Source organism: Clupea harengus, chromosome 9 (assembly GCF_900700415.2).
Source record: "Clupea harengus chromosome 9, Ch_v2.0.2, whole genome shotgun sequence".
NCBI lineage: Eukaryota > Metazoa > Chordata > Actinopteri > Clupeiformes > Clupeidae > Clupea > Clupea harengus.
This window is the reverse complement of record NC_045160.1, coordinates 1802442-1824930: the sequence shown is the minus strand read 5'-3', so window position 1 is coordinate 1824930 and position 22489 is coordinate 1802442. Positions and strand designations below refer to the sequence as shown.

The 22489-nt window shown below is 45.4% G+C and overlaps 1 protein-coding gene across 6 annotated transcripts in view; it reads right to left on the bottom strand.

The window, feature by feature from the left end:
• The window catches only part of cadm2b (cell adhesion molecule 2b), a 134202-nt gene extending 112098 nt beyond the window's left edge, over positions 1-22104 (bottom strand). For 2 of the 6 annotated variants that reach the window (XM_031573020.2, XM_031573024.2), the window contains exon 1: positions 21132-22104. In XM_031573020.2, coding sequence (XP_031428880.1) covers positions 21132-21192 — 61 coding nt within the window. In that variant the 5' untranslated portion in view covers positions 21193-22104. The remainder of the gene's footprint in view (positions 1-21131) is intronic. The other 4 variants (XM_031573022.2, XM_031573021.2, XM_031573025.2 and 1 more) reach the window with 4 other exon arrangements.
• Between the last annotated feature and the right edge of the window lie 385 nt (positions 22105-22489).

Sequence of the window (22489 nt, the reverse complement as noted above, 5' to 3'; positions counted from 1 at the left end):
ACATACCTGAACGGTAATGAGTAATTCCAAACAGTCCAACACCAAGGCATGCTGGGAGGCCACACAACAGTCCCACACGGAAACTCCACGAGCTAAACGCCCAGCACGCTACAATAAATTGTTTGCTAATCAATCATACCTACACACCGTCTTTAATATTGTAGAGTACTGAACGTTAACAGGATTACAAGTGTTTGTAACAATGTAATTAGCATCATCGTATCGAGTTGCTCACAGTTGACATAGCCAGGGGTAGCCAAGTTGCCACTGGTACATATTGCGTGATAATTTTGAGGGGGTCTTTTGATTAGGGGTATCCCTAGGTCCCTTTGTGTTCTTAATCCAGCCCTGACCACACACAGAAGTAATACTGGAAAAAGAAATGCCCGTATGCATGCAGTTACTGATGGATTCTGTGCGCTATATAGAACCTCTCAAGGGATCTGAAACTATACGTCCTCTTCACACCTCCCAGAGGCAGCTACCAGGTAAATAGAGCATGATGGCCGATTTGTATTCTCATCAGATGTGCCATATTTCATTTATGGTTTGGTTTTGGATGTGAGAGGATGTGGAAGGGATGTTGGTGGGATTAGTAAGGTCGTTTATTTATCTAGCTCATGTTATAGTACACCATTAGTATTGAATTGATAATCAATATTAGTGGGTGAGGCAAATGTTACAAAATTAGTTTCTCAAAATATCACATGTAACAAAAAACAGAGGTACAGGTGGGAGAGGTACAGTTAACATTTCTATGAAATCTATGAAGCTATCATGCGAAAGCTTCCATTTCCAGGCATTTCACATACCCTTAACTTTCAACATTGACTGTAACACTGAAAAGAAAAACAGAAAGTCTTATTTCGTATAATATTCGCTCAGTTCAGAGTATGACGTGCTGTCAACAATAGCAAGCTTAATTGACCACAGAGTAACCCGCAACGCCATACACACTCACTGACGAACAGTTAACACCCACAGGATTACAATTAGAATGTTTCGCCGATTTACATTTCACACATTCCGCTGTTTTACCTGTCATTATACTGCAGGGAGACAAGGAAACTACCACCTCCATGCGTGACTGCAAGGTGCAGGAAACGCTATAAGGGGGCCTGCCATATCTTATCCTCCGAGCTTATGACTACAGCGTTTCAACAGATCAAATGAGAGAAAACAAGCTCCCCAGACACCAATGAGGAGAGGGAGGCACTGGCGTGGGTTATGTGGGTTACAAGCTGTGGGTAGAAGACAGAGAAACAGCTTTCCACCAGGGCATACAAGAATACCAGACTCCCTCCCTCTCCCTCTCCCTCTCCCTCTCCCTCTCTCTCTCTCTCTCTCTCTCTCTCTCTCAGTCTTTCTCTCACCTTCCTCTCACTTAGCATCTCTCAAGAACAATACAGTTTGTGAAAAAATCATAGGAGCTTGTGGCTTAAAACTATTGAAAAAACATCCCGCTTTGTCCTGGCATTCTCAATATTATTTCTGTTCTGCAATATAACAATGAGTCGTAAAGTGATGCTTAAGAGCATTGATAACTGCCACAGAGTTTCTTACAAACATTACAAGTGTTTATAGCAGGTACTGTAAGGCTCTCTCAAGCTCACCAAAAGCTAGAATGTAATGGTTTATTTGAAATGGCACAGTCACACATAGTGTAAAATACAGTTTTCATACTTACCTAATAAGGACAGGTACCACTGAAAGGAAAGTTCTCACTATTTGTTTTATCTTAATAAAAAAAAAGCCTTTAAAAATCTTGTCTGTCTAGGAGCAGCAGAAAGCTATTCTTGCTTATCAACTCCAGTTTTTAGATTAGTTTCTCTCTGTCAAAGGCAAGATGTTTGCCTTACATAAATGTCACTTGGGTTTGTTTCATATTGTTGAATTATAATCAAGGTCTGAAAAAAAAAATTGAGCTGCAAAAGATGACTTCCACCACAGCCTTTGGATGGCTGGAAAACTACCACTTAATGTGTGTCAGATTTGTATGAAGAATCACGCCAGTGCTTCTGTATGTGTACCATGACTGGCTGCAGGGTGCAATGAGTGAGGGGGCATTTCAGATTGGCAAGGGGACCAGCATTTTCTAGTGTCAGATTGGTCTGATTTACAGTGATGCAGGCATGGACAGACATAAGAGGGGGAAACCGTGTCGAAAGTAACACTTTTTAATTTGTAATTCACAAAGAGATCGTGAGAGACTGAAAGCCAATGTTTTGTGACAAATAACCTACATCTGTCCTCTGTCAAATGCAGATCCTAAACATCCGCTTCAGTGTAAGTTGCAAATGCAAACTGTTGAAACACTATCGTACTTCGCGCTAACTTGATCTTATTTGTTATATCTTTTAGATGCACACTTTCAGGCATTTTGTGAAAAGGTCCACAGAACAGTCCCTCCAAGATTTTGTGATCTTGTGATCATTTTCACCCATTGACACAAATTCAAGGTTTTCCTGCGTTAAGTCGTGGGATTTCTGCATTGTTTGCGATTGATTTTATTTAACGCAAAATCACTGCAATTTCGACCACAATTTCCCACAGCAAATTCCACAGTCGTCACAACAAACCCTCACAACATCTTGGAGGACTGAGAGAAATGCACTGTTTACTATTGCTCACTAGACACCGTATTTCTTGCATACCATGTTGCAAACTATTTTCTTTCCCCCCCCCTCCTATTCAGAAACACCAGGAACGTGTGCGATAAACACATTTACCTGCCTTTTCAAGAAGTTTGATTTACTTCTGTAGCAAAGTTCTTCGGTGAAACTTTGAACCGCAGCTTTTAATTAAACAACGTTTTAATGCTCAGACACACATTTTCCATCTGTTCACTCCAACGAGCACCTCTCATTAGCTGAATCCCCACCCCCTATTGTCAGCACTGAAGGGGTGGCTGACCTCTGCAACTATTTTTAAACTTTGCCGCCTAATTACTGATGACAAGTCCTATGATTCGCCGGAGAAGTCACAGTTCATCCTCTACATTAATGTGATCCTCTGCGCGCGTGTGGGGGTGGTTGGCGGGGGAGGGGAACTGACACCACACTTTGCCACCCAGCTGAAGGGTTTCTGGAACAGTGCACACTGGCGGAGTCAGGGAAGTGTGCGAGGTGCCCCATAATATGCCTGTCATATCCAGGCGCCATGGATCAGATTGACAGGTAATGAACAGGGGAGATGAGGTGGGGTAAGGGGGTGGAGGGGGGTGCTGTGCTGTGCTGTGCCCACCCTCACACCTAGCTCGATTCCGGAGGACGCTGTCGAGATCCACAGCCCGCACAAGTTCTCGCACCACGCGAGTGCTATTAGAGCTAAATTTGTTGATAATCCCTATTTGCAAGTCAAATGAGCTGGTGAGACATGCGTTTGTGAACAAATAAGAGTATAACTGGCTGCTTCGAATGCATAATTCACACACAGGGAGTCTACTGTTCAACCTCTTGTGCTTGGGTATAGACAGAGGAGAATACTTGCAACTTTTTACCACAGATGTGGCCTTTTAAACATTTACAGAGCTCAGCTGTAAGACGTTTGATAAATCCACCATCAAGATGAATGAAACTCACTATTGTAAGTGGTGAATGGCACAAGGTTGAGTGCTTGAACTTAAGCACATTCTCAGTCTGTAAGATCCATGCAGTAGCTTGAAGGACAAAGCAGGCTTTGCCGCGAGCGAGGGAAAACGATTCCCGTGAGCTCGACAAAGTCTACCCCTTTGTAGGATCCCTCTCCAAGGTTGGCCACAACAATAAGACTCACAGACACTAACAGAAAAAAGATCTGATGAGCGCTTCATAAACAGCACGGCCCAAACGACTGACAGGAGGCTGTTATTTGTGACACCCCCGCCCCCCACATTGTGACCGACTACTACCTGACCGCCCCGATATATCAGAGGCTTTTGTGAGTCTCAAACAGGGAGCATGTAATTACAGCACGTGTCATGGCGGGCAAGGAGAGACAGGGCCACGTTGGAGAGAGAGGCCGGAGGACAGATGGCACCGGGATCAGACAGGGACACAGGGGACACAAGGAGCCACGGCACTCCACACACCGCACCACACCACAGAGGCCGGCCGGGCTGGCCAGTGGCAGCAGCAGGCCTGTCGTGAGGCCTCTAATCTCCCGAGCTCTGTCCAGGTAAAACACGCTGACACAGTGAAAGCAGCCAATACTCAGAGAGCTAAGGTCCAATGACAAGCCTTTCAGTGGTGAGCCAAGGAGAGGTGATACTTTGGGAAAAAAGGAGCGTAAATCCCGGCCTGGACATCCAAGCGTTTGTGTGTGTCTGTGTGACTGGGTGAATCAAATGCAAGGTACTCTTAGGTGCAGAGGTAAGGAGGCTCTTCAAATGGGAAAGCTGGCGAAGGAATCAGCTGCTTTTGGACTTAACTTGGAGACGTGCAGGTTTTCTGACGGTATTAACATGCAAGGAGCGCCAAGGTCTCAGGTCTACTGCCTTAAGCGCAAAGGCAGTTAGTCGATGCAAAACACTGAATTATTTATGGGGGTCGTGAAATAAATTCAAGTCAGGAGATACAAAGCTTCGGAGTCACGGGCGGACTGGCGATTAACATGGAATTGGTCAGAAAGTTTGGGTCACTAATGAGGTCGTGGTCTGAACGTCTTTATCTGGAGAATTGGAATGAGATGGTCGCGCCCCCAAAAATATGCCTACCTTACAGGGGTGCCCAGCTTTGTGGGAATTTTTAAAGCACAGCCTCAGATGATGGTGGTGGGTGGTTGGAAATGATAAGAGAGAGGAGAACTAAAGACCATTCAGTCTCAATCACTGAAATTGTATTCCCCTTATTTATTTAAATGTCGCCAGCTTATTTTGACAAACAAAATATGGTTAAGCAAAAATGAACACTAACAGAAAGAGGAAATGTTTTGGAATGAGGTAATTCACGGAGGTAATTGTCTGAATCTGCCAACAGACTCCGCTTTGAGTACAGCACTCATATTCTAATGTTGAAAATGGAGCAACACAATATGCTCTTTCCCGCTCACAATCAATATGGGAATACTAGATGAATAACATCTGAGATAAAGGGAAAAGTAAGTTGATCTTGGGGCTAATTTATTTACCTATACAGCTTGCTGAATCCTTAATGACGTCAAATCTTTTTCAACAAATTATTGCTGTCAATACTGACCAGCAGACGTGTCTATCAAAATGTGCTGTTCACCTCATCTTTGGTAAAGGGATGTAAAGGCTCTGCCTATCATGTGAGTGTGTGTGTGTGTTTGTGTGTGTGGGTGTGTGTTTATTTTTCATCTTTAAAAGGAAGGCAGGAAGTCGTCCATACTGTGCCTACTTATAGGAATCTGAAGGGTGGCTCCACAGTCAAACTTGTTTTTCAAGGCAGCATCGTGAACATCCTCCGTGTTCATATCCCAAAGTTTCGCCGCTTGCCAAAAGTAGAGCTCTATTCTCCTTGGTGATAAGAACAGCTAAAGATGGCTTGTCCACCATCTGTTGGCATACATTTCCGATATGGAACACCGTCGGAATGCTGATACATTTGGATTGGACAAAAGCGTTCACAAATGGGATTTAACAGATATTAGAGTAGTGTGGTATTATATAAAGTCCAAGTAATCCTTTTAGTTAGAGGATTCGGTCCGTGGATTTTCAGATATTTTGGTATTCAATGTTCATTCCATACCATACGTTTATGTGGTCACACTAGAAAAGAAAAGAGTTCCGCTCTACACAGGATGGGCTCACCATCAGTTTAAAGATGACAGCTTTGGAGGAAAAAAAAACCCAACGTTTTACAAAAAAAAATGGGGCCCCTGAAAATTGCATCTCTAAAATGCACAATGCTTCTGTGTCTGTGCTTCGGCTAGCATTTAATGAGTCTCACACTCCAGCAGCCAGCTAGCCAGACCAGGCAATGCTGTGAGGAGAGAGAAACCGTCAGCAGGTTTTAGTCCACCGGTGACACTCTTTGTGAGCCCAAGTATACATCTTCAAGCACTCACACTTCACCAGCAGATAAACATCAGCTGTACGTGCTGATTTGCCATATAAATCACGGTGATCAGCCCTATTAGCTGCCACGTTATCACTCCGAGCACGGAGCCGCAGTCGACACAAACAACCACCACCACCACCACCACTATCCAATATAGGGCCGCTCTTTAATCGACAATAATAAATAAACAAATGGCAGTAAATGCATCGAGGGAGCTCTTTCATCCTGCGACGGCGTGAGATTGGGCCCCAGGGGAAACACAAGCACAGGGAGCCTGCTCATACAAAGCCCCCCCCCCCCCCCGACCAGCGATGGGCGCCGCGATATGGGGGCCTTTGCACAAGAGGCCGCCGAGGCCTATATGTATCTTCAAAGGCAGGCCGGCAGATGCTGGAAGGGAGAACTCTTTGGGCATCTCCTGCCCATCTGCTTCGCCCTGGCAGTGGCATTATCGGCAGACCCTGCTGGCTCCACACTAAAGCACACCACGGGAAGCATTTTGCCCCAGAGCTACACAAGAACGGGGCTAGCAAGAGTCCAAAAAGAGGGATTAATTTTCCCATTAATTAACTTGTCGATGTCTATACATGGCGCGTGAGATAGCATTATCCAGAGACATTGTAATTAATCATGGACATGCATGCCAATGTGTTCGTTATCACACTACCCTAATTTTGGAGTTGTATGGATAGGCTTTTTTAAAAGGAGACATTTAACACAATGGTTGTTGGCCAGAGGCAGGTAGAGCTTAGAATTAGAATTAATGATTTCCATTTTGCCACCTCGCAAAAGGATTATTATATAAGGACGGCCGTGATCAGATCCTAAGCTCAGTGAACCTCTCCCTGATGCAGAAGAGGCTGGAAACACTTTCACTCTTGCGCACACACAGGCATTAGATATTAAAACAATGGCTCAAGACTAGATGAAAGCAAAGCTTAAGGAATCAGACTTTTTGTTGTACTCTTTTTTTTTTCAACCATCCTCGCAACATTTGTGTTTTGGCTGGCTTAACATTACATTAGACTACATCCTCGATTCACTGTGAGATCACTGCAAGTGTGTTGGATTAACACAAAACATGCACAATCCTTTGTGCTGTGTGCATGAAAGCAGAGGCAGCAACCTCACTAATGCGCTCATCTGACTGCGATGGTGACTTTAAGATGTGGTGGAGAGAGAGTGAGACACGTATATGCGGAACACCGCTTCCCTGCCAGACATGTGGTTTAAACTACTGCCTACTGTCTCTCTCTCTGGTAATAACCCATTTGACAAAGGATGGGCAAATCCCACCAATCCTGGTGAAATTGGAGCTGAGATATAAGTGACTGGCGAGGCAGAAAAAGCTGTCTTCGTGATAAGCAGTCTGAAACTGTGGCAGCAGAGATAGTTACAGTACGGGTATTTCCAGAGTGATAAAACTCTACATTACAGTCAAACAAAATGGTGGGAATGAAAAAGAGAAAGAAACTAACAAGCTACGTGTTCTTTTCCTCTTTTTTTCTCCTGCCATATCTGTGTAGTAGTATTTGATGTTTGTATGATTGATCTGTTTCCTGCAGTGTCTTTGTTGTGGGGTATTGTGATATATTTGACATTGTTATTGGTGTGTTTGTTTGTGTGAATGTTTGTGCACATAAGTGTTGGTATTTGCAAAGGTCTATATATTGTACGAGTTTGTCTAATTGCAGTTCTTTGACTAACTTCGCTAAGACTTTCAACTTATCAGCAATGTTAACTTTTTTAATTTTCACAAAGAAAGATTGCTTTCCATTTCTGCAATCAAACCGCAGTGCATATCTGATTACAAAATTCCTGTAATGTCAAATGCACAAACCTCCTCTTGGGGACAATATTAACACTCCTGGTGTGCTAAGACAGAGGTAGCTGTCGAAGCTTATCTCACTTCAGAAGAGTCAGGCCTGCCAACCTCCTATTCCCCTTGTTTGTACGGGAATTGAATGACTCTAACGACCGTACTCCATTTTGAATCCGAAACATTTCAGTCCACTTTGCTCCTCTCCTCGTGGAGCATCTATCGAGATATCTCCGTCTCGGGCGTGTCAGAGGACGCCGCGGCCCGTCCTCCACCGTCCTGTGGAGATTATCCTCTTCAGGCATGCAGACCTGAAGCCTGGGCCCAGTGAAGAGAGAGAGAGATAGAAAGAGAGAGAGAGAGAGACAGAGAGAGAGAGAGCCTGGGTGCTTGGCTAAGTGCTTGCTTAGGCATTGCAGAGATGCAAAGCGCCTTTCTATGCAGATTACCACTGCAGCTTTGGCAGATCTTTTGTTGCTGCTGTCCCTGTCTGATACAGGAGAGAGCGAGAGAGAGATATAGAGAGAAAGAGAGAGGGATAAAGAGAGATGGAGAGAGGGGGAGGAAGGTTGGCACTCTCCCTTCTCTCCCCCTGCCTAAGGAGGATTCGGGAGAACATGTTGGGAGATAGATCTGAATGTTCCAACTGAAAAAGAAAACAAACAAACGAATGACCTTGCACACTAGATTCAATTTATATAACAAATATCAAATAGACTGGAGAAAACCAGAACGCAGGTTGTGCTTCACATGCTTGTAGGTGTGATGCAAGCACTTTGCCAAGGTGGGATAAAATGGACTATCCATGCCAGAAGTATGAGTAAGCAAAGGTCTTCTTTTTGAGCTGTGAGGCTTATTCGCAATGCAGTCAACATTTCTAAAACACATGTAAACAAATCGAATCGATAACTAGTGGTAACAAACGAGAAAAAATCTGAGGTCTGATGACCAGGGGAGAAGGCGACATCTTTTCCAGTGGTATACAAACACACGGGCTGGGCTATCCTATGCCTCCGGAGGAACAGAGGGCAAGCTTCATTCAAATTGACAAGCATTTTGATCCAGGAGCAGTTGAACATCCACCCCCCTCTTAGGCTGTATCCAAATACACCATCCATCATAACGAGGGGTCCATTACTAGGGGATAATCCATAACCAATTTCCTTGACTGATGGCCCAATTAAGCGTGTTTATGTCATGCTTAATAACTTACCTTCTGATAAGCAGAAGTACTCGTAGAAGCGCGGTCATATGGTACAATCATAGTACTTAGAGCATACAAATACATGCAGGCGTCTCTGTTTGATGTCGAGCTGTGTTTGTACAGCACTCACGTCTCACACTGGGCTTACTGGTATTCCATGTAGCTGGTGACAGTGTGAAGGCTTTGATGTCCATTGTGGCTGAGGCTGTGTAATGAAACACTTTGTGATTGCATGATGGCTTTTGAAGTAATGATGTCATTGTGGGGCATTATGCCGACGTGATAAGTTGACATGAAATTAGAGGGAGAAATTGTGCAGGCAACCAGACGATGTTGGAACAAGCAGATAACACAGTTAGTGATGTACATTTTTAAGCTAATCTGCTAAAATACTCTTGAGGACTTGATAGGATGTTCACTCTCTGACACCAACTCACAAGCACACACTTTGTCACACACACATACACACACACACACACACACACACACACACAGAGAGTCATATACAAGAGCTGTAACTCCAGTGAGGGCAATGGAACATTTTGCTGAAGGCAAGTGAAACAATTGGAGCTAATAACATTGCAAAATATAAACCCAATTAACCAAAATCTGCTGAGGGAATATGTGAAATGCCCAAAGAATGATTGTTTCATTAGCACTTCAAAAAAGCTTATTTAACCTAGTGATGCATTCTCCTCCCCTAAAAACTGTTTAAATTTGAAAATGACAGCTAAACATGTGCTGTCCTTCATGTATAAAACAAAGTGTAGCCCTTGCTGTCCAGCTAAAAATAAAAACGGGTAGTGGCGCAATGGAAAACGCATCACCTCTGAATCCCAGAACTCTCCGCAAACAGAACTGTGAAATGTGTTGTTACAGAACTTCTGCAAATGTAAAATTAGAGAGTTGAAAACAATACTTAAACCCTTTTAGAGAGCGGCGAAGGTGACCAGATCCGACCAGATTCTGAACTGTGGCGAGAGGGAACTGATACCTGATGGCTTTTAGTCAGTTTCCAGAAAAAGGAACTATACCAGACGGAATAAATTAAATCTAGGTACAACTTAATTTCTTCAATCAAGCACGTCTGTCTGACTCTTTGAAAAGTACTAAGTTATGAGATGGCATATTTTTAAAAGTCAAATTATATGCTCTCATTAATTAGGAATGGCATTATCTATTAGGCCTCAATTGATCTGAAAACGGCATACTTTGATGCAAAAAAAGGATTAAATTGACTTCTTGATGGGCCGTAGTGACTTTAATCATTTGCATTCTTGGAGATGTGAACTGATGTTTAAACAAATTAATTGGGTTAGACAGTAAGAAAATGAAATAGAAAGCCTGTAGTAAAATGTGTCAGAATCCAAAACTTTCCATTCTGGTCTACTAGACCATTGCACATCTTCAATTAAATACCCAGACAGAAACCAAGTTGGGGCAGCCATGACTTGAGCTCAGACTCCAAGAACATACTGACCACTTATTAGTAACTCACCATTGATCTCAGTTCAGATACTTATTAATATCTTACTTACTTAGATTAGCTGACCATGTTTGAGCTTATTGTATGTAAAAGTATGCTAGATGCTGGATCAGAAGATCTGTGTCCCATAACACTACGAGTGTGTGTGAGTGCAGGTGTATGTGTGTGTGTGGGGGGGGGGGCAATGGCATTAGGTCTCAGGAACTGTGGTGTGATTTGTCAAAGAACCAGCGCAATGATCCAATGGACCATCTCAGTTCAGATACCTGATTGCTTGGTCATGTTCTGCTCATTGCATGTGAAACCTAGACATACATGCTGAACGAGACTGAGACATCAGCTGGATCAGGAGATCTGTGTCCCATGACACCATGACTGTGACTTCAGGTGTGTGTGTTTGTGTGTGTACATGAGTGTAAGAGGCAGAAGAGGCATCACTAACCTTCCTTTATTGTCTATATGTGCAAATCTCTGTATATATGTGACAAAGAGAGTTAGACTGAGAGGCAGACAGACTGATGGACAAAAATACACACAGAGACACACAAACAGACAGACAGATGAACCTTCAACATTCCTACGACTCACCCTAGCATAAAAAGCAGCACCTCTGCACACAGGAATGGCAAACTCCATAATACCAAACAGTGAAGCCGCCTCGCACAAAGCTGCAACCCCAAAAGCTGAGAAGCTCATTTAAAGAGCCTCTCTGTGCTGCCTCCACTAATCCAAACCAGTACACAACAGCAGCAGTAGCAATCTCCCCCAATCCTTCCACAGCGGTGCTACTAATTACCTCGTCTCTCCCTGTCAGCCCGAGAGCAAGGAGAAGAAGAAGACAGGGAAGGAATCAGATGCAAGTGGAGAGGGAGAGAGAGAGAGAGAGAGAGAGAGAGAGAGAGAGAGAGAGACTTACAACTCAGCCACTGTGTCTGCACCCCTCAGTGAACCTTGACCGGCACGGCAAACCAGACGTATCATTTACGGCGGTTTATGACCATAATGCTCCTTCTCTCCAAGCTGTCTCCCGACAGGTTCTGAACCGCTGGCGTTACCATGGTTTCTTGCCTCTGCCGCAGATTACTGCCCAGCGTTTCCTTCAATCACGTTTCTGCCATTTCCTTTCCCTTCTCTCATTACTTCCACTGCCTGTTGGACAACAGCGCTAAAGCACACACACACACACCCTCACACCCCCCCACGCCCACACACACACACACACACAAATACACAAACACACAAATGGCTGTTGTTGCACAGGCTGTTCACTCTATTAATTGGCTTGAGAATGAAGGATTCTGTGTATTAAAAGTGTACGGTTCAGCTCACAAGAAAAAAAAAGAACGTAAAAGAGTTTCTTTTCTTTACAAAAAATCAAACAACCCTTTCACTTTGTCATGTGTGCCACACCTGCGTAGCGTTTACAGGACCATTCTCTCTCATTTCCTCCTCCCTGGGGCTACGATATATATCAAACAGGAAGAATGAAAAATGAAGAGGAAGGTTGCCCAGAGGTGATGCAGAGAGGGGGGGGGGGGGGGAGAGAGAGAGCGGGATGAAGAGTAAAAGAGAGGGAGAGCAGGAGTGAGTGTGTGAAATAAAGTGGTCATTATCTGGGAAACCCAACTGTTCCAGTGGCGCAGGTCACTTGGCAAAAAGCACGGCCGTGCCCTTACCCACGTGGGCACCATCGCGCCCCCAGATTAAATGCGTAATTATTTCGGCGCGCGGTACGGTGGAACCGGGCTGGTGGCGGCCGGCTACGTGCGCCGGGGCTTCATTAGACCGCGGGGGCCGCTCGCTGAGGCAGGGCCATTTTCTATCATTAATGCCGCATGGCCCAAACATTACGCCGCCGCTGACAACAACGCTGGATGATATAGCCTGAGGCTGAGCAGGGCTCGCTGGTCAGAGCCACGATGCTGAGAGGGAAAAAAAACCTGTGTGGCACCTGGCGTGGTGGCCACTAGACTAGGAAGAGCATTGTGCACATATATATACTTCCCACACACACACACATATACATACACACACCCTCTGATGAAGCTGTTTCATTTCAACTTTTTCACTGGTGTTGGCCGTGCTGATGTATTGTTGAAAAGGAAACTGTTCTTTTTGTAACCAACTCAGTGGAATAAACATGCACACATTTAGATGCGATGGTGACTTCAAAAGGATGTGCCAGTTCCCTTACCTGTCCATCAGGCTGGTGCTCCATCCAGACTGACTGTGTTTGAAGGCTGACTGCAAAAGAAACATCAGCAACAGTGGCAGTGTGCTCACTGTGTTTTTACAAGGGTCACTGGGAGAGGCTAGAAAGGGCTGTATGAAGCGTGCAGGTATAATTAATAAATACTCCCTTTATAACAACAAACAACAGAATCCTTCATCTGCCTTTTTGTGGCTTAATATATCCCTCTCCCCAGCCACCCACTCACTCACTCTCTCTCTCTCTCTCTCTCTCTCTCTCTCTCTCACTCTCTCTCTCACTCTCTTTCTCTCTTTCAGACAGAATTGCTCTCTTCATTCCTCCATGTATTCACAGCTTTGCAATTACCTCCTTTTTTAAAAAGTAAAGCCTACATCCTTCCAACTCCCACATCTCTGTGTGTGTCTCTCTCTCACACACTCCACTCTCTTTCTCCCCCCCTCTCTCTCTCTCTCTCTCTCTCTCTTTCACTCTCTCTCCCTCTCTCTCTCTCCCTTTCTCTCCCAGCTTAGCAGCTTTGAGGACTTTTTTGCAGTAAAGCTTGCTCTCTGGCTGCAAGCTTTGCCATCCCCTACAATCGGTATGCAGCTCCCGTTCGAAGTGCTGATCCGTCTTTATGAGGACATAGAGTTTCAACGCTTTCATCCCCTCCTCCCCCTCCTCCACCTCCCCAACCCACATTGCCCCTCTCCACATCCTCCCTCAGTCTCCCCACCCCCACCCCCACCCGCTCCACCTCCACCATCACCAGAAGCACTGTCACCCCACCTTCCCTCACAAATCTGCCCGCATTCACTCTGTCTGCACACACACCCTCCTCTGGAAGCCTTGGGGAACCTCAGAAAAGATCAAATCAATAAAGGCCATAAACATGCATCACGTTAAACTTTGTCTCTTGCTTCTGTGTCTGTTCATTTTGTTTTTTTTCCTTCCTATTAGAGCCACATGTAGACCAGGTCCCTGGGGGATGGGGTTGGGTGTAGGGGGGGTTGGTGTATTGTGGCTGTGTTGTGGTCTGCTGGGTTTGTGCCGAGCACATCTCTTGGCAGTGAATAAACAGTCCTGCCGTGGACTGCATGTGTTACACCCATAACGTTGTAGATAGCAGCACCAGAGGATGTGTTCCTGGGGACACAAGTGATGCAGGCTCTGTGGCATCCACGTACTGTATGTACACGGACGCATAGCATGTTATACAAATTGAGCTTATGGGAACTACACCCACATGTTCACATTGTGGTGTGCGATTAATGTAAAACTAAGCACTAGTCCCTGACAATGACTCAATCCTCACAGGAGCACAGCATCACACACACACACACACACACACACACACACACACACACACACACACACACACACACACCAGGTACTATTACATCAATATTGGATTTTCACATGAGAAACAGGCACAAACAGACAGAGCACACACACATAGCCTACAGTGCACTGGACCAATAGCACTTGTCCCTGGGGGTGTATGGCCACGTGTACAAACACAGGAAGTGACCGAGAGGGGAGGCCTCAAACAGCCTCTCTGTCTCTAACTATATTTACCCCTCTCTCTCCCTCTCTTTCCAATTGTGCCTCTTTGTTGACTCTCTCTCTCCCACTGTCCTTCTTGTCCTGCTTTTGTGCTCTCGCTCTCCGGTGTGGTGGCCTGGCGACGCGGCCACATGCTGCACTCTTAGCCGTGGGCCCCCTCTCCCCCTGATTAGATTAAATTGTCTCACCGAGTGAATTAAGGACAGAAATCAATTATTTCACTCCTCTGTCCCCCCGTATCGGCGTAACACGAGCTGGATATTAAACGGGCCTCGCCTCCGCGTGTTTAATCTTTGATTACACTTTCAATTTGAGACCCCCGTGTTATCTGCTCCCATTATGTTTCCACACAAACATCATTGAGACGCATCGCCACGCGACGGGGTGTGGTTTTTTTTCTGCTTTTCTTTCCTTTTCTATTTCCTCCTTTTTTTCCTCCTTCTTTCACCCCCCCCCCCTCCCCTCTTCATCTGATGCTGAGGTTGCCTCCACTTGCCCACCTCTTCTGTAATTGACAAACGCGGTGACACCAAATCGTTTCTCTCATCAGTCATTCTTTTTGTCCTTTTTGTCCTATTTCAAAAAGCTGTTCGTAGCGGATTGAGGGCGTCTGCTACTCACGTGGCCCGGAGTGCAGTTTCTCTGCAAGCTTCGTCGGCCATCGAGGATGACATGTTTCAGGAATAGCTGCCCAATTCAATATCAGCCCGTCTATAGAGACTGCTCTGAATGGAGTAGCGTGAGCAAATGGCAAGGCGAAGAGCTGAGAGATGCCCAGGCAATGCACAGAAGAACAGGAGCTGAAGCAGTGCAATATCGATCATCATAAAAGATAACACAAGAGATGCACACGGAGTCTGGCTCTTTATTATAACTGCTGGGAGACTGCAAAGACAGAAAGAGAGAGAGAAAGAAAGAGAGAGGAGTGGGATGAAAAGAGAAATAGAGAGAGAGAGAGATGAGTTGAATGGAGGGCAAGAAAATGATATCAAGTGAAAGAGAGGGGGAGAGGAAATAAAATAGATAGATAGATAGTGAGACGGGTATACAGAGTGGATGAAAGAAGAACTATGATATATAGATAGAGAAGAGGAGAAACAGAAAGGTAGATGAGGGGATAGAGACAGAGAAGGGGAGAGAGGGAAAAGGAGAGGCTATCCATGAAATAAATGAGATTCATTGTCTGTGTCCCGTCCACAGACAGCCTCTCTCCCTGCTTAAGCAGAGATGAGGGGCCAAGGAAGACTGTTTAAAGGTCAGGCCTGCGGACGGCCATGAAATGAACTTTCAGCTCCACTTCGGCCCACATATTGAATTCAGCAGAGACTGAACGAGAGGAGAGAGGGAGAGAAAAAAAAATGACATCCAGTAAACCAAAACAACCCAGAATCTACTCTAACAGTTTGCCTCTTTTCCATTTCACTTTCTCAGTGTATCTGTGTCTTTGCCTTGGCCTCGGCCACTGTCTCGGCCTCTCTCTTCGTCACCCAACCCCCCTCTTGGAAAGTCTTCCCGCTGTATCTGCTACCTTGCTGAAGAAGAATAAGAATAAGAAGAAGATACTCTTACAGAGTAGAGGAGGCCACAAGATTCAGAAGAGGATTTACATTTCGTTTCTCTCTCAATTCAAATCAAAGTTACCCATTACGGGAACTGTTTAATGTCCCCTTAATCGTGTATCACGCAATTAAAGCTGTTTTTCTTCCTGCGTTACCTCTGTGGTTTCTCGGGGGTATGTGGGTGTGTATGTGTAGGTTTGTTTTCTGTTCCACACCTGTTGCTTATGGTAAAGTGAGGTGCCTGTCGTGAAGAACTTGCAGCCAATTATCTCTGCGAGGTGGTAAATTTAGAGACTCTAACACATCTCAGAAAACACATTCATTTCGCATCCTGTTTTGTTCTGGCAACAAAGCTTTTTTTTTCTTAAGGCACACTGTTTTAGCGACCCTGTCGTTTCTGTTTTTGACTGCCATCAAAACAATTTTGAACATGGAAAAAAGAAATGTTATTATTTTTAATGATTTTTTCCTCTGCTTTTCACCTCACAGAGATCCATCTCTCAAATATCTCAGAAACCAGGCAGACTGGTTTGCTAGGCCTGTTGCAGGCAAAGCTAAACTTTCTGAGATTCCGGGATCACCGTGTGAGCAATTCTCCTGAGCCCGTGGATTCACTGTTCACTTTAACGGCTGCGGGTGGTTCACGGCCAGGCTGGTCTCAAAAGGCTTGTTTTAACGAGTGCTTTAGAGCATCGGCATGCTGCAGGTCTGAAGTAGGCTGTTGTCGACTGAGGTGCATTTCTCTTGCTTGATATTTTTTTTTTTTTTTAAACGGCACATCCAGGGCACATTGAGAGGCCCTGTGATGTTTGCCAGGAAAAGGGACGTCTTGTTTTCAGAGTCCAGCTACGGTGGATTGCCCCTCAACGTGATGCCAGCACTCAGACATCTCAGGGGTATAGTATCACACAGCATAACATGGAACTGACTCAAATATTTCAGATGTTTTGAGATGGTGTGGTCATACGGTTATATCAACATAACGAGTTGACATATAAGATGAGTCAATGTGAGCTAGTTTCCTTTCACTGCTATATTACACCGACTCCAGAGAGTGGACGTTCATTCTAAATCTCATTATCATAAATCCCAGATGGACTCCTTCCTTTGCCACATACCATCTACTAATTGAACCATACTCATTTAACAGTGAGGCATGCAGGTAGGTGTAGAGTTAGGATTATTGTTATTGTAAGGGGCAGGGGCTATTCATGGTTGGGGTTAATGTTGATGTTTTTATCAAGACAAAGTAAGATAATGGGCAAGGTCATGTTTTTGGGTTCGTTTGCAGGCCTCTGACAGATAGTTAACGTTCAGGATTAATTGACATGTAATTGATGTGATGTGTTGTTTTTCTGTTTGCATAGAATCTAAACACTCTCTGCCTCTCTACATCTACCTGCATCTTAACATTAAAAAACAACTTAAACGAAACAACAGAAAATCACCTGACAATTGCTTCTCTACATGGGGCTTTTGAAGTGCAGGGGTGGCTAACTATGAAACCTTAAGTCTGAGATAGCAGGAAGCAGAAAGCAGAAAAAGAGGTGAGGATAACTGAACGTCTAAGCTCACTTTGATTGCCAATTCTTTTTTTCCCCCTCATTTATCTCCATTTTAGCAATTTTTTATATTTTGCTTCAGAAAAAAAATCACAGAGCACTCTTTATCTCTCTGCACATTCTTTTTCAACATCCACAGGCTCCAAACAGAATCTAATTACTGTGTCTGCTTGCCCAGAGGTAGGTGATCTTATTAACTGACTGTGTCACAAAAAAAAAACGTTTATCAGTTCACTTGTTTTAATCTCCTACGGCGAACGATATATGTCCTTTCATTAAGGGGGTCTTTCATAATCATAGACTTTTAATTGCCCATGCACCTGAATTAGTTCAGCACAGCCTCAATCGATGCCAGGAGGGAAGCTGGAGAAACTTCCAAAGTTTCCGGAAGAAAAGGCGAAGCAGTGCAACTCTTTTTGCTGCTTTGAGCACTCCAGGCTGACAGCAGTGAAGTGTTGGTTGGCACTGCCAAGACTTCAGAAAGGTTTCGGCACTAGACGTGAGGCACATCACAGATCCAAGGACAACAGACAAACAAAGGACAAAAGCTATGTCTCTCTGTCTGTCGGTCCCTCTCTCTCTCTCTCTCTCTCTCTCCTCAGGATCAGGCACACATCAATGCAAGTTCATGCTGATTGCCCCTCCAGAAAGAAAAACACATCAGCATGCGACAATCCCCACACAATCGGTTTAATGTGAAGATAACACAATGGTGAGCACATCATAGGAATATGGGAGAAATATTCAGGGATGTTTTGGGGAGAGAGAGCCGGAAGCCCAGCACCCTGCTGTTACAGGGAAGAGAGAAAACAACCAAATGTGCAGCAGGGAAACGAAGCCGTACCTGCACCCACACCCATCTCCCACCCCCACAGTCCCTGCACGCTCTTGCTGTGGGCTTGCGCCCTGGCACACCAGTTCGCCTGATCACAGAACAGTCTGCCACCAACTCCAAAGGCGCTAAAGCTGAGTGTGTGTGTATGTGTGTGTGTGTGTGTGGGGGGGGGGGGGGTGGCAGGATCAGTTCTGGGCTCAGCCGTCCGTCCCTGCTGCGGGATTAATGATATGCGGCGGTATACAGCGGTGCCGGAAGCTCCAGTGTGTCCAAGCTCAGCGGCTTAAAAGCGTTCCGCGGGGCTAAGCTTCACCCTCGGCCAGCACCGACAGGAGAGCGAGGGAAGGAGAACCGGTGATGGGGGAGGATGTGTGAGGGGCAGGGGGGGGGGAGAGACATTGGTCTGCTTATACGACATGCAAAACACTACCTGCTCTCTCCACTACCCCCACCCCCCAACCACCACCATCGCCACCACCAACAACCACCCCCTCCGTCGCAATGCAATTTGACAACAAATGGATCCTGGCACACGTTCACCCACAGCCCTTCCTGTGCACACAAAGGCAGCGTGACAGGTTTAGGGTTGCCTGTCCCCGCGGGTCCAATTTATGGAGTGGTTGCTCGGGACCCGCACAGGCCCCCCCAACCCCCTGATGTGGAAAGGTTGTCTCTTTTCTCGAATCAGCGGCTGAGGCGAATGGGACGCCAGGGGGGGCGGGGGTGGGGGTGGGGGTGGGGGGGAGCTGGCCCATGGGACCAGGGGCCTGCCTGGAAGATGCGGGGAATAAGTGAGAAGGCGATGGTTGGGGAGAGATCTCTGACCAGCCGGCCCTCTTCCTCGAATAATTAACAACGCAACGCCGTTAGGAAACAATCGAGATCAGCACTGTTCTTTTCCAGCAAAGGTGGATAAATTGGGAGTATTTGAGGTAGAGAGACATCAGGAAGGAGGATAGCACATGCCAACACACACACACAAACTAAAAAAGCATGAAGAGGTAAGCACGGAGGGATAGACAGAGAGGGAGGGAGGGAGAGAGAGAGAGAGGGAGTGAGGGAGGGAGAGATAGAGGCGCCTGCCAAAGTCCAGCAAATTTGATGCTGCAGGTGCTTTATTTACAAGCAATACATTATTTCATTCATCGGATGCAAAATCAAGGCTATCATGTATCATTAGAAACTCCGTATAGTGAAGCCATGCCACAGATAGAGGCTGACAATCTCTCTGTGTGTCTGTGTGTAGTTGTGTTTGTTTATGTGTGTGTATATGGGGAAGAGAGACTCTGTTTCTGTGTGTGTGTGTGTGTGTGTGTGTGTGTGCATGTGCCTGTGTGATAAATTATGTGTCTGTATATATTTGCATCTGTGTCTAGTGTCTGTGTGGGCTGACGGAAAGGTGTTGGCTGCTATTATTAACTGGAAGTGGACTGGATTAACAGACTGTATTTATTACAGTTTATGCCAAGGAATGGACAGAAGAGTCCTAAAAATGCATCAGAATTATATTCAGACCAATAGAGGGAACGCTCAGACCGGGCAGAATGTAGAAAGATACCAGCTCAATCTGCCTATTATTATCAAGTTTTTACAGCACTGCGAGAAAGCATACAAAAAACGAAACCGAGAATCATCCAAACTTTTGAAGAAAAACATCCCATGTCAAGGGCATCGGCAAAGTCATTATTTATATAACAACAAAACAGAATCAATGTCTTCTCAGTGACGATGGGGAAGTTGAATTATTTATCTAAGAACTTTTATTTATTTATTTTTCCCACATTCCTCTAAACCGTAATGATTAATGATGGATTGGTGGTCAGTACCCTCGCCAGCGGAGAGCGGTCATGGGCGTTGGCTAGATGGGTGTGTCATTTGGCTTTGTAAAAGTAGCCTAGCAAGCAAGCACCTCTCCCTCACCTCACCTCTCCATTCAAACGTGTTCTCTTTCCTGACCTAATGTATGTTCGTGCACTGCATTATAACAACAAAGCTTGGGGCTGCATTGAAACAGTGACGATACTGCATTCCTCAGGCAAAAATCACGGAAAGAAGTTGAATGTGGTACTATTAGAGGTATATTAGATAATTGATGCACTTGGGCTAGACGCTGCCTTTACAAGAAATCAGCTATAAACAGAGGAAGCACCTAGGATGACGGATATAGAAAATCTTGGGCGACGACGACCCCAAGATGTAGACTGCTGCAAATGCCACGTTTGGGTCAGCGCAGCGCATGCACTACTGAGAATGTTTAAGTTAACTACCGAATTCACTATTCTTGGCACAATTATATACTTAATGTCAGAAAAGCACAATTGCCTCTATATTTCACATTCAGGGTAACACATCTATTGTCAAATCCATCGATTTCTTAGAGACTTATCTGAACAGTTATATGGCGAGGCAATTTTGCAGAATAACAAGGACACAATGTTGCATTCCTGTTCTGTGGACATTCTGTTTAGGCTATTATAGATGTGTCTCAATACAGTGGCTTAACCTAGGTGGATTTTCCATAGACTCAAGTGAACAAGCAGCAACAACAAAACGAACGTCTCAACAGATATTCTTATGCATGATAAATGGGCATTCACCAAAGTTTGTTGTTAAAATGCGCAAGCATTTATCACGTCTTTTCGGGTGGTCTGTCTCCCGAACTTGCACACCAGTAAAATGTTGACTGGCTCGATGCAAGTATACGTGTTCTCTTTACCGAGCAGTGCGATGTCATGGTCCATAGGCAACCCAAACCAGATCCTTTTATCAGCCTCAACCAGATCTGCCCTGCGTGAAAACATGTTTCGGAAGTCATCCACTTAATAAGGATAGCGTCCTTGCATTAGTTATTGCACCAAGACTCCGTACCACGCCCAGAGTCCGCAAATGCGGGGGTAATCTGAGAGCTCCTACCTTTAATGACAAGTCCACATGCGCTGTAAAGCATGAAGAACAAGTGCTGTTTGAAGATCATATTCGTGTCCTCTTCCCACAGCCACGTCCGACTTGCGTCTTTTCTGTGATGAGACTGGAGATTTATCCAGGTAGGGTTGATGAAGTTTGTGACTGTGGGGGGAATTACATGGACTCCGAGTGTGAGGCAACGACCTCGAAACTCTCCTGTCAAGTGCCCGATCCGGAGGCAGCGATACCGTCACCGTACCCGCGCTGGGAAGAGATGCTCTCCGCGACAGATCGAGAAAGTGCCACTTCAGCCCTCCCTGCCTCTAGCGCGCCTCCGCCAGCGGGGTCCCGCCTACGCCGTTTGACAGATGAAGACGCCTCGCCAATAGCAAGCGCCTACAAATTACCCAAGAAACTCTCATGCAAACGCAAAAAAGCACAAGACCATGTTGTTGATTGGGATTTTTTTCTCGTTTTCCTCAGTAAGGTCCTGTTTGCTGAACTTGGTGCTCTCCTTAGATTAATTGCCTCTTACCGTGCCGGTGGACACTTTTGTGTACTTACATTTGCATGAAATTAAAGACGCCAAGTGCGTGGAAAATTGCATTCACTCAAATCTAGAGTGCTTAGAAGTATTTAAGTATTTAAACTATGACACACCGCTTATGAAAATCGGCCCTCACACTGTGCCTTTTCCGTCCATTCAGGTCAGCGGTGTGCATTCACATTAGTGCCGCTTGCCATCATCAGTACCGCTCGATGGAATGAGTCCCAGGAGTGTACCATTTCGCAAGGGAAACCAGATCCATACTCCACACACTAGTGGCTCTTGCTACCGGAATATTTTGCCACTTCATCATCCTCACTACACCGCGCAGTAGATACACGTTTGCATCAGCCCTTGACGTTGACTGGTCATCTGGGAAATCCATCACACGCAGAAAGAACGAGGACCTCTCCAGATCTATGCTAGGCAAGAGGTGTTATTTTTTCTGTTGTGCCCCCCACTCCCCCACACACACAGACACACACCTACTACCCTGTAACTGCCATTTATATTGACTTCCTTGCAGCAGGGGGCACGGATGGACATTCTAAAGTAAAAGAAAGCAGCTCTATATAAATTTGATAAATTATTTGACCCCTCCACCAGTGAGGGATCAGAAACCGACTTTGCCAGTGTCAGCCAAGTGCCGGTGAGGAGGCTAGTTTGCACAGCACAATGAGTAATTTTCTCATGACAAGTCCTCCCATTCACTGGTAATCAGACATAACTGACTCCCGCCCGCCCGGGCGAAATAATGGATAGGCGTGCTATTTGCTTGACAGTCGCCCGAGAAGCGTCCAGGTGCAGTCATTAGGCCCAC